The sequence below is a fragment of the Silurus meridionalis genome, chromosome 11 (genome assembly GCF_014805685.1).
Source record: "Silurus meridionalis isolate SWU-2019-XX chromosome 11, ASM1480568v1, whole genome shotgun sequence".
Taxonomy (NCBI): Eukaryota; Metazoa; Chordata; class Actinopteri; order Siluriformes; family Siluridae; genus Silurus; species Silurus meridionalis.
This window is the reverse complement of record NC_060894.1, coordinates 23,210,001-23,222,500: the sequence shown is the minus strand read 5'-3', so window position 1 is coordinate 23,222,500 and position 12,500 is coordinate 23,210,001. Positions and strand designations below refer to the sequence as shown.

At 42.4% G+C, this 12,500-nt stretch overlaps 2 protein-coding genes across 21 annotated transcripts in view; both read right to left on the bottom strand.

Annotated features, from left to right (window-relative positions):
- Positions 1-4,807: 4,807 nt before the first annotated feature.
- Positions 4,808-11,143, bottom strand: frmd8 (FERM domain containing 8). Of its 7 annotated transcripts, none has more exons than XM_046860811.1 (11): positions 10,819-11,143; positions 10,583-10,674; positions 10,140-10,307; positions 8,547-8,648; positions 8,348-8,406; positions 6,603-6,769; positions 6,180-6,386; positions 5,956-6,079; positions 5,681-5,830; positions 5,346-5,544; positions 4,808-5,200 (listed from the first exon to the last, which is right to left on the bottom strand). In XM_046860811.1, exons 2-11 carry the CDS (start codon positions 10,668-10,670, stop codon positions 5,091-5,093), a joined length of 1,374 nt encoding a protein of 457 aa, XP_046716767.1. In that variant the 5' UTR covers positions 10,671-10,674; positions 10,819-11,143; the 3' UTR covers positions 4,808-5,090. The 7 variants fall into 7 exon arrangements, with proteins under 7 accessions (XP_046716767.1, XP_046716770.1, XP_046716768.1 ...); XM_046860814.1 differs by having other exon boundaries at positions 10,140-10,302; XM_046860812.1 differs by having other exon boundaries at positions 10,583-10,670.
- A 205-nt stretch (positions 11,144-11,348) lies between these two features.
- Positions 11,349-12,500, bottom strand: part of ehbp1l1b (EH domain binding protein 1-like 1b) — a 26,587-nt gene continuing 25,435 nt past the window's right edge. For all 14 annotated transcript variants that reach the window (XM_046860791.1, XM_046860789.1, XM_046860790.1 and 11 more), the window contains one exon: positions 11,349-12,500. This exon is cut by the window's right edge and continues 270 nt beyond it. The gene's annotated coding sequence lies outside the window, so the exon portion shown is untranslated.

Genomic DNA, 12,500 nt, shown 5'->3' with positions numbered 1-12,500 from the left:
TCGACACTGTAACCTGCTACTCACACACCCTGCTCCATCATGGTCCAGTCTGTCTATCCACTATTATACACTCGTCCCCCAACAAACACGTGACTCATACACTCGTCCCCCACCAACACATGACCCTTATACACTCGTCCCCATCGACACGTGACCGTTATACACTCATGAACACCTGAACTGAACACCTCCCGTGTTCGCGGGTGTATACAGTCACGTGTTGGTGGGGGCGAGTGTATGAGTCACGTGTTGGTGGGGGCAGTGTATGAGTCACGTGTTGGTGGGGGCAGTGTATGAGTCACGTGTTTGTTGGGGACGAGTGTATAACAGTCACGTGTCGGTGGGGACGAGTTTATAACAGTCACGTGTTGGTGGGGGCAGTGTATGAGTCACGTGTTGGTGGGGGATAAAACACTGGTGAAAGAACACGTGGAGGTCAGATGTTCTGGCACAGCAGTAAGAGAGACAGTTTGATGATTGTTTCCTTCTTCAGGTGTTCACGGGGTGTTTTGCTGAACGTTAACTTTTTATTAATTAGTAATAAACACAGAAAAACACTGGAGATAAACAGATTTATTTCAGTATTTATATAAAAACCCACTGATAAAAAAACATGACATTAGTAGAAAGGGTATTTCTGAGCAGGGTTAAATGTGAAGGTCAGATTAGAGATAGGGGTCAGGGGTTAGATGTTGATGTCGGGGGTTAGATTAGGGGATTAGAAGTCGGGGGGTTGGATTAAGGAAATAGACGTCGGGGTTAGATTAGGGGATTAGACGTCGGGGGGTTGGATTAAGGAAATAGACGTCGGGGTTAGATTAGGGGATTAGACGTCGGGGGGTTGGATTAGGGGATTAGACGTCGGGGTTAGATTAGGGGATTAGACGTCGGGGTTAGATTAGGGGATTAAACGTCGGGGGTTGGATTAGGGGATTAGACGTTGGGGGTTGGATTAGGGGATTAGACGTCAGGGGTTAGTTTAGGAGATTAGATTGCAGTGTTTTCTCAGCCACAGAAATCCAGTACAAATCAATTCTGTTCAGATTAGTTTCTTTATATGGAACATCCAGAGATATAAAGCTTTATACAACACACACACACACACACACACACACACACACACACACACACACACACACACACACACACACACACACAGCGGTGATACTAAAGCAGGTTATATTGGTCATGACAGCTTTAGTCTTTAAATTAGAACATATATTTACAATGTTATATAAAAGTCCTGCTTATGTAATTAGCACAGCACAATGTTCAGCAGTGACGGTGACGTGTGTGGAATTAGTCATAGACTTAACAAGTGCTAACAGACAGCTGTAAACATTTCTTAGAGTGTGTATTCTGTAATAATTACATCAGCACAATTATTTTTTTGGAATGAACCGAAAGGTAAAGGTCATGAGTACATCACTACTCTCTCTCTCTCTAACACACACACACACACACACACAACTTCATATGCAACCTAACAAAGACTTGCAGGATTTTACCTGATAAAACAATAATTATATAAAAAATTCAGAAGACTGAATTAAACATTTTGGGACACAGGCGATATCAGGCCAACGTGAGACCAATGGGATGTGTGTATAATAGTCACGTGTTGGAGTGGGATGTGTGTATAATAGTCACGTGTTGGTGTGGGATGTGTGTATAATAGTCACGTGTTGCTGTAGGAGGAGTGTATAATAGTCACGTGTTGCTGTGGGATGTGTGTATAATAGTCACGTGTTGGTGTGAGATGTGTGTATAATAGTCACGTGTTGGTGTGGGATGAGTGTATAATAGTCACATGTTGCTGTAGGAGGAGTGTATAATAGTCACGTGTTGGTGTGAGATGTGTGTATAATAGTCACGTGTTGGTGTGGGATGTGTGTATAATAGTCACGTGTTGCTGTAGGAGGAGTGTATAATAGTCACGTGTTGCTGTGGGATGTGTGTATAATAGTCACGTGTTGGTGTGGGATGAGTGTATAATAGTCACGTGTTGGTGTGGGATGTGTATAATAGTCACGTGTTGCTGTAGGAGGTGTATAATAGTCACGTGTTGCTGTAGGAGGAGTGTATAATAGTCACGTGTTGCTGTAGGAGGAGTGTATAATAGTCACGTGTTGCTGTAGGAGGAGTGTATAATAGTCACGTGTTGCTGTAGGAGGTGTGTATAATAGTCACGTGTTGGTGTGGGATGTGTGTATAATAGTCACGTGTTGCTGTAGGAGGAGTGTATAATAGTCACGTGTTGCTGTAGGAGGAGTGTATAATAGTCACGTGTTGCTGTAGGAGGAGTGTATAATAGTCACGTGTTGGAGTGGGATAAAGCACTGGTGAAACACGTGGAGGTAAGATGTTCTGGCACCGCGGTAGGAGAGACAGGTTGATGAGTTTCCTTCTCCAGGTGGTATTGTGCTCTTTGCATAGAGGAGAAACATCTCAGCATCGACACTGTAACCTGCTACTCACACACCCTGCTCCATCATGGTCCAGTCTGTCTATCCACTATTATACACTCGTCCCCAACAAACACGTGACTCATCTCTCCCCACCAACACATGACCCTTACACTCGTCCCCCATCGACACGTGACCGTTATACACTCATGAACACCTGAACTGAACACCTCCCGTGTTCATGAGTGTATAACGGTCACGTGTCGATGGGGGACGAGTGTATAAGGGTCATGTGTTGGTGGGGGACGAGTGTATGAGTCACGTGTCGGTGGGGGACGAGTGTATGAGTCACGTGTTTGTTGGGGGACGAGTGTATAACAGTCACGTGTCGGTGGGGGACGAGTTTATAACAGTCACGTGTTGGTGGGGGACGAGTGTATGAGTCACGTGTTGGTGGGGGATAAAACACTGGTGAAAGAACACGTGGAGGTCAGATGTTCTGGCACAGCAGTAAGAGAGACAGTTTGATGATTGTTTCCTTCTTCAGGTGTTCACGGGGTGTTTTTGCTGAACGTTAACTTTTTATTAATTAGTAATAAACACAGAAAAACACTGGAGATAAACAGATTTATTTCAGTATTTATATAAAAACCCACTGATAAAAAAACATGACATTAGTAGAAAGGGTATTTCTGAGCAGGGTTAAATGTGAAGGTCAGATTAGAGATAGGGGTCAGGGTTAGATGTTGATGTCGGGGTTAGATTAGGGATTAGAAGTCGGGGTTGGATTAAGGAAATGACGTCGGGGTTAGATTAGGGATTAGGCGTCGGGGGTTGGATTAAGGAAATAGACGTCGGGGTTAGATTAGGGATTAGGCGTGGGGGTTGGATTAGGGATTAGGCGTCGGGGTTAGATTAGGGATTAAACGTCGGGGGTTGGATTAGGGGATTAGACGTTGGGGGTTGGATTAGGGGATTAGACGTTGGGGGTTGGATTAGACGTCAGGGGTTAGTTTAGGAGATTAGATTGCAGTGTTTTCTCAGCCACAGAAATCCAGTACAAATCAATTCTGTTCAGATTAGTTTCTTTATATGGAACATCCAGAGATATAAAGCTTTATACAACACACACACACACACACACACACACACACACACACACACACACACACACACAGCGGTGATACTAAAGCAGGTTATATTGGTCATGACAGCTTTAGTCTTTAAATTAGAACATATATTTACAATGTTATATAAAAGTCCTGCTTATGTAATTAGCACAGCACAATGTTCAGCAGTGACGGTGACGTGTGTGGAATTAGTCATAGACTTAACAAGTGCTAACAGACAGCTGTAAACATTTCTTAGAGTGTGTATTCTGTAATAATTACATCAGCACAATTATTTTTTTGGAATGAACCGAAAGGTAAAGGTCATGAGTACATCACTACTCTCTCTCTCTCTAACACACACACACACACACACACACACACAACTTCATATGCAACCTAACAAAGACTTGCAGGATTTTACCTGATAAAACAATAATTATATAAAAAATTCAGAAGACTGAATTAAACATTTTGGGACACAGGCGATATCAGGCCAACGTGAGACCAATGGGATGTGTGTATAATAGTCACGTGTTGGAGTGGGATGTGTGTATAATAGTCACGTGTTGGTGTGGGATGTGTGTATAATAGTCACGTGTTGCTGTAGGAGGAGTGTATAATAGTCACGTGTTGCTGTGGGATGTGTGTATAATAGTCACGTGTTGGTGTGAGATGTGTGTATAATAGTCACGTGTTGGTGTGGGATGTGTGTATAATAGTCACGTGTTGCTGTAGGAGGTGTATAATAGTCACGTGTTGCTGTGGGATGTGTATAATAGTCACGTGTTGCTGTGGGATGAGTGTATAATAGTCACGTGTTGCTGTGGGAGGTGTATAATAGTCACGTGTTGCTGTAGGAGGTGTATAATAGTCACGTGTTGGTGTGGGATGTGTATAATAGTCACGTGTTGGTGTGGGATGTGTATAATAGTCACATGTTGCTGTAGGAGGAGTGTATAATAGTCACGTGTTGCTGTGGGAGGAGTGTATAATAGTCACGTGTTGCTGTGGGATGTGTGTATAATAGTCACGTGTTGCTGTAGGAGGTGTATAATAGTCACGTGTTGCTGTGGGAGGTGTATAATAGTCACGTGTTGCTGTGGGAGGTGTATAATAGTCACGTGTTGCTGTAGGAGGTGTGTATAATAGTCACGTGTTGCTGTGGGATGTGTGTATAATAGTCACGTGTTGCTGTAGGAGGAGTGTATAATAGTCACGTGTTGCTGTAGGAGGTGTATAATAGTCACGTGTTGCTGTAGGAGGTGTATAATAGTCACGTGTTGGGTGGGATAAAGCACTGGTGAAACACGTGGAGGTAAGATGTTCTGGCACCGCGGTAGGAGAGACAGGTTGATGAGTTTCCTTCTCCAGGTGGTATTGTGCTCTTTGCATAGAGGAGAAACATCTCAGCATCGACACTGTAACCTGCTACTCACACACCCTGCTCCATCATGGTCCAGTCTGTCTATCCCTTCATCACCAGAATCTGTGTGTGTGTGTGTGTGTGTGTGTGTGTGTGTGTGTGTGTGTGTGTGTGTGTGTGTTTGGTCTTTACTCTATAGAGGGCAGTGTTTCAGCTCTGCTCCAGGTTGTCAGTCACCTGGACAGCAGTGTAAGTGGGAGGAGTCTGTTTGGTGAAGAAGGACGCTGCTCTCTTCGGTTTCAGACGCTTTATTTCTTTACCTAAAAAGTGAACAGGTGAAAACTATCTGTTCCTTCATCGTTCATAATCCACACTAACCCACAACTGTAACTGACAGCATAAAGTATATACTAATAATAATAAAATATATAGGCCTGTTTAACTTGTTAACGCTGCTCCACTCACCGTCATCAACGTAGCTAATGGTGCTCAGAGTGTGCACTCTGCTGCACACTACACTGTTCTGTCTGTGCACTTTCCCCACCCGCCTCCTGCTCGCTCCATCCACACAGTCCTCCGCAGCTGAAGCCATTTGGGACGCAGCCGCATCACCGACAGAGCGCAATTCCACACAGAACTCTATCAGACCATTCATCAGCTCCGCCTGGAGTCACACACACACACACACACACACACACACACACACACACACAATCTCAGTCTGGAATATGCATGCCAGAATGTGTGTGTGTGAGTGTGTGTGAGTGAGAGTGTGTTTGTGTGTGTGAGAGTGTGTGTACCTGTTTGGAGTAAATCTTCAGTAATTTATTGACAGGTGTTCCATCTTCCTCTCCATCAAACTCCAGCCACAGGATGTGCGAGTCTCCCTGATTGTCAGGGTACGTGTGATCCCACGACAGCTCAGAGAAGCGCAGGCCCAGGAGCACATGCTGAGACACACACACACACACACACACACACACACACACACACACAGGTGTTAAAATATGGTGAAGTGATAAATGTGATGGAGCATCAGACTTTTGAGAACCCTGCAGTCAGAACACTTCCTCACCTTCTCCTTAGTGTCGATGACGTACACTCCCTCCAAACTGATGCCTACACTCACCGCCTTACGCCCCCCACGATGCAGCAGCCCCTGAGCCGGCTTATCAATCTCACCTGTGAAAAACGCACACCTGACAAACACAGAGAGAGGAATTGTATATGGGATACACAGAGAGAGCGTGTGTGTGTGTGTGTGTGTGTGTGTGTGTGTGTGTGTGTGTGTATACTGACCCATAATAAGGCAGTGTGTGGCAGATGCTGAGGTACTGGAGAATAAGTGGGCGGGGCTCAGTGTGCATGTTCAGTGTGTGATACTCCTTCAGTAGATTCTGCTCCAGTTCGGCTCGACGCCCCGCCCTCGACCTCAGGGTGGAGAAAAGCCCTGCCCCTAGACCATCTACTACATGAGCTGGTAACAGCGACGACAACTTCCTGTCTCTAGTACGTATACACACACACACACACACCAGACAAAGGGACAAGTTTATGAGTACAGTTCAGATCTGAGCTATAATAAATTATACTACTTTTCTGTTCATATTTAAATTTGTATATACACGTAACACTCTACAAATCTATAGCTGATTGTGGGAATTAATAGTAAAATACTGGATCGCTCTGTGTGTGTGTGTGTGTGTGTGTGTGTGTGTGTACCTGATAGCAGTGGTCAGTTGCTGGTCGTCAAGTCCTGTACCGATCTCTATAGCGCATGATAAAGCAGCCAATCGACTCCAGTGCTCAGGGTCACATGGGTACCGGCCTTCGATGACGTTTAATTTAGCCTCATCATACAGGAGCCGTAACACACACTCATCCTCCACCTGCAACACACACACACACACACGCACACGCACACACACACAAAAATAAGCTCACAAATTAAACCCTTGTGTACTATATCCAGAGAGCACACTAGTGCACTACAGTACAGTATATATATGAAACCTGCTGTGTGCGTGCGGCGTGTGTGTGTGTGTGTGTGTGTGTCAAATCAAATTTTATTTGTCACATACACATACACTCACCGGCCACTTTATTAGGTACACCTGTCCAACTGCTCGTTAACGCAAATTTCTAAATCAGCAAATCACATGGCAGCAACTCAATGCATTAAGGCATGTAGACATGGTCAAGACGATCTGCTGCAGTTCAAACCGAGCGTCAGAACGGGGAAGAAAGGTGATTTAAGTGACTTTGAAGGTGGCATGGTTGTTGGTGCCAGACGGGCTGATCTGAGTATTTCAGAAACTGCTGATCTACTGGGATATTCACGCACAACCATCTCTAGGGTTTACAGAGAATGGTCCGCAAAAGAGAAAATATCCAGTGAGGCAGTTCTGTGGGCGCAAATGCCTTGTTGATGGCAGAGGTCAGAGGAGAATGGCCAGACTGGTTCAAGCTGATAGAAAAGCAACAGTAACTCATATAACCACTCGCTACAACCGAGAAGCATCTCTGAACGCACAACACGTCGAACCTTGAGGCGGATGGGCTACAGCAGCAGAAGACCACACCGGGTGCCACACCTGACAGCTTAGAAAGGAAACTGAGGCTACAATTCACCTAAATTCCAATTTGGCTCACGGAAATTGGACAATAGAAGATTGGAAAAACGTTGCCTGGTCTGATGAGTCTCGATTTCTGCTGCGACATTCGGATGGTAGGGTCAGAATTTGGCGTCAACAACATGAAAGCATGGATCCATCCTGCCTTGTATCAACGGTTCAGGCTGGTGGTGGTGGTGTAATGATGTGGGGGATATTTTCTTGGCACACTTTGGGCCCATTAGTACCAACTGAGCATAGTGTCAACCCCACAGCCTACCTGAGTATTGTAAACATGACCACAGTGTACCCATCTTCTGATGACTACTTCCAGCAGGATAACGCGCCATGTCATAAAGCACGAATCATCTCAGACTGGTTTCTTAAACATGACAATGTTTACTGTACTCAAATGGCCTCCACAGTCACCAGATCTCAATCCAATAGAGCATGTGGATGTGGTGGAACGGGAGATTCACATCATGGATGTGCAGCCGACAAATCTGCAGCAACTGCGTGATGCTATCATGTCAATATGGACCAAAATCTCTGAGGAATGTTTGCAGTACCTTGTTGAATCTATGCCACGAAGGATTAAGGCAGTTAAGAAGGCAAAAAGGGGTCCAACCCAGTACTAGTATGTGTACCTAATAAAGTACATACAGGGTGCGACATGCAGTGAAATGCTTATTACGACAATCCAGCATGAGGGAATAGGATGGGGAGAAAAATAATGCAAAGAAAAAGAAGACTGATAAATAAAAGTAGAAAAACTATATAAAATAAAATATAAGAATATATAAGATATAAAGATAGATATATATGTGAAATCCTTGCTTGTGTGTGTGTGTTTACCTGTAGTTCTTTAGATTTGGGGTAAAAAACATTCCTTCTGTACTGCAGACACGGCTCATCTACAGACCACCACACACACACACACACACACACACACACACACACACACACACACACACACACACACACACAATCAGACATACATATACTATCAGTATGTATATATACACACACAGGCTGATACAGTCGACACACACACCGAGAGTGATTTCGTCTGTGTGTGCGAGGGTGAAGCGGTACAGCAGGTCCTGCCACTGACGGCACAGTTTATACGGCTGGTGTTTAGGCTTCAACTGCAGCTCTGTACACACACACACACACACACACACACACACACACACAAATTCAGTTTAATGTAGGTTCAGTTTGTGCATTAGTGTTTTGTTATCAGAGTCTGTTCACTAATCACTGGGATCAACACAACTGTGTGTGTTGTTGATTGTGTGATCACTGGTCCAGTAGACTTCACATGTTCTATGATCTTGTACTTGATCTTTAGAATTGTGTTGATGTTGGATGTTATAAGAACGAGTCACGTCTTCCATCTTTTCACCTCTAATCTCTAATTCATTTTACTTTTGTTTCCATGTTTATTGCTTTGTGGTTATTAATAGAAGAGGGTGTACACATGAATGTTATTTATTAGGGCTGTCAAAATTAACTAAATGTAATTTAATTTAAATGAATTGTAATTCTGTAATTAAATTTCGCATTCTTAAGTAGTTTATTGCTGCCATCTACTGTGGTAATGTATCAGAGACTCGTATCCCTTTTCCCCAGACCAGTCAGGCCTCAAGCTTCCGATGTTCCTGCACGTTCAGCTCAAACATCTACACCCAAACCCCTCGGTAATAATAATAGTAATAATGGAGTAATAATAATAATAAACGATCTATCTCCTGTTAATTTAAACGAGTACTTTTTAGAAATTGCATTAATAGACTATGAGCTTCTACTAGATTCAAAAGCGGTTACTGTTAACTGCTGTTCACTCTGTACTCCACCAATTAGTTTACTTCTTTCCTCTGTATATCTATTACACTGAATAAGTGCATTCTCCACTGTGTCTGTAAGTCCACACCAAACATTATCCTGATGGGCGTTTTAATGTAGTTTGCAATGTTGAGTGCTGTAAGCCCCAGTCTTAGTCTAGAAAAAATACCATCTTTCTTCCTTTTCCGTCTTGATTTTCTATCTACCTTTGTTTGTGTTAAATGAAGATGCCTGTCCTTTTGCTGATTATCAAAAGATTTTTATCCCCCTTTTTATTATAGATTTGAATTCTGAATTTGAAATTTGAAGAAATATGTGCCCAGGAGAACTGCACTTTTTATTTGATTGTTGCATCATGTACAGTAACTGAAGTATATCCAAGACAATTAAATCCACCATAATGCACTCATCCGGCAATTAAAACTGTCTGTGTGGAAACATAGCAAAAGTTCTGATGATCTAAATCATTTAAAACTTCAGAGTTACTTTAAAACATTTACAGGAATAGTTTGCGTTCGTGCTCTATGTTGAGTTCGGTTTCACTAATAATAAACATACATTTGCATAAAGCATCAATATTTCTCCATGTTCATGTTGACTAGAGAATAAAAACCTGAACAGTTAATTGAAGGTACATTTAGAACAGATACAAATGTGTGATTAAGTTGATGATTAATCACAAGTTACCGCATGACAATAATGCGATTATATTTTAGACGATTCACAGCCCTAATATATATATATACATAAATGAAATATGTGGTGTGTGTGTGTGTGTGTGTGTGTGTGTGTGTGTTACCCAGTAGTTGTGAACACAGCCAGAATGCAAACACGTCCTGAGCAGAATCGGGAATGTTGAGGGCATCTCTCACACTGCGGCCCAGCTCCTGTACACACACACAACTCACACTCTCCACACACACCTGCACTGCCCCATCACTCACCAGGTACACCAACACATCCTGAGCTACACACACACACACACACACACACACACACATGTTACAGTCCTATTATCACAACATTAGTTTTTTTTAAAAGGTGTGTAATTGAGGTAATTGTTTATACTGTAATTGTTTGTGTGTGTGTGTGTGTGTGTGTGTGTGGAGATAGTATGTGTGTGTGAGAGTGTGTGTGGAGATAGTATGTGTGTGTGAGTGTGTGGGGATAGTATTTGAGTGTGAGAGTGTGTGTGGAGATAGTATTTGTGTGTGAGTGTGTGTGTGAGTGACAGAGACTCACCCCTAGTGACTGATGAAGAAACACTTCCTCTGTTTGAGTGTGAAATCTCAGACGGCTCTGAGGAGAAATCACACTCATCTCCCTCCATCTGACTGACAGACAGACACACACACACACACACACACACACACACACACAGAGTGACAGAATAAAGGTTATAAATGTAGGAATCAGCTGAATGCTAATATAATACACACAAAGTTCTTTATGTAAAATGTTAATGTAATGTAACAAACCTGTTAATTAAACTATTAATTGGTTTAGTGGTTTATATTTCACTACAGTGGCTATGCTATGCTATGTTATGTTATGCTATGCTATGCTAATGTAGAGCTCAACTCCGGGTCTCTGTGCTCACCGCGGCGGTTCCTGCATGCGGCTGTGCGCTGAAACCGGAGCGGTAAAAGTGTGAGAAACCGCGGGTTTATACACTTTATACCGCGTTTATTCCCTCGGTGAAGGATTACAGACCGCAGTGTTACTGAGACGCTGCTAACACTGCTAACACTGCTAACTGTTTATTCCTCAGAGCTACAGCCCCTCCCTCACAGACCAGCTCAGTCGCCCCGCCCACATCCCGCTGCTTCCGCCTGTGTTTCCGGTTAGAGAGTCGCTCTATTGGAGAGGTGACTGCTGAACCCCGAGACTGTGGAACATTCACACATTTTAATTCATACGAAAATGAAGGAATATATTTAATGTATAAAGTTTTGGCGTTACACAGAGTGCACAAAGACGTTAATCAAAAAAAGAAAAGACAACGCAATTGAAAACGTCAAACTTTATTCATTAAAACACAATTAAACAAAACGCGCCACATTGTCACGTGACTCACTTCCGCGTTAAAAAACGAATTACTTCACACACACACACACACACACACACACCGCAATCTTTGGCAAAGTGAAGAAAATCTCAGCCCTGTAAAACACTGATTTAATAACAGTGTCTGGATTTATAATAAAAACTCACTTTAATAAACTGCATCTAACCAACAGAAACAAAAAATCCAAATAGAATGTTTAATAATCACCACAAAAAAACATACTAATAAAAAGAAAAATGGTGAAAAAGTGTCAATGAAAAAATGAAATTAAAGCATCAGAATTTATTTAAATAATCAATTCAGCAGCAGTGTGATGATAAAAAATAAACCTGATAATAACATTAAAATGTATAATAATAACAATAATAACAATAACAAGCTATTGTGAGGAAAATACATTTAACATAATATATTTTATTAAGCATTTCCAAAGCAACATGAACTTTAATATCAACTCCTAAGCTCAAGTACAGAAATGAGAATATTCCCAGTGTAAAAATAGGTAAAAGTATTGGAATTGATCAATCAATCCTCACTCAACTCCAACCTGTGGAATAAACTGAAGATCACCAGCAGCTCCCAGGAAGACTATGTAGAAGAACAAGCCCAAAATCTTCCTTTCTTTATGAAGTAAACAAAAGCTTCCCTAAATTACACATTTCAGCTAATGTGTTCAACACATATCTCTGAGATTCCACACCAGAACACTGAGGATATTATCATATCTGTGTATTTTTATCATGTTCATGGCATTTACCAGTGGTTTATATTTCATCTGAAATCTGCACTGGAACATGTTTAATAATAAAAGACAGATGTGTGGAATCAGTTCCTCCACAGGGTTTAACCCGAATTCACCACAATCACTGAGAAACCCCGAAAGACCAGGTCTGTACATGGTTTCTGTGCTGTAACATCTGAACTCCAGCAGGATTCAGCTTTCACCTCTTTTAATTAGGATGATGATGATGATGATGATGATGATGTTGGATCTGACCCACACAAGAATGTTTATCCAAAATTCCACATTTCTACACTGAGCCTCTCCCCCTCATCTATTTCCTTATGACCCTCTCAGCTCGAGTGTGTGAG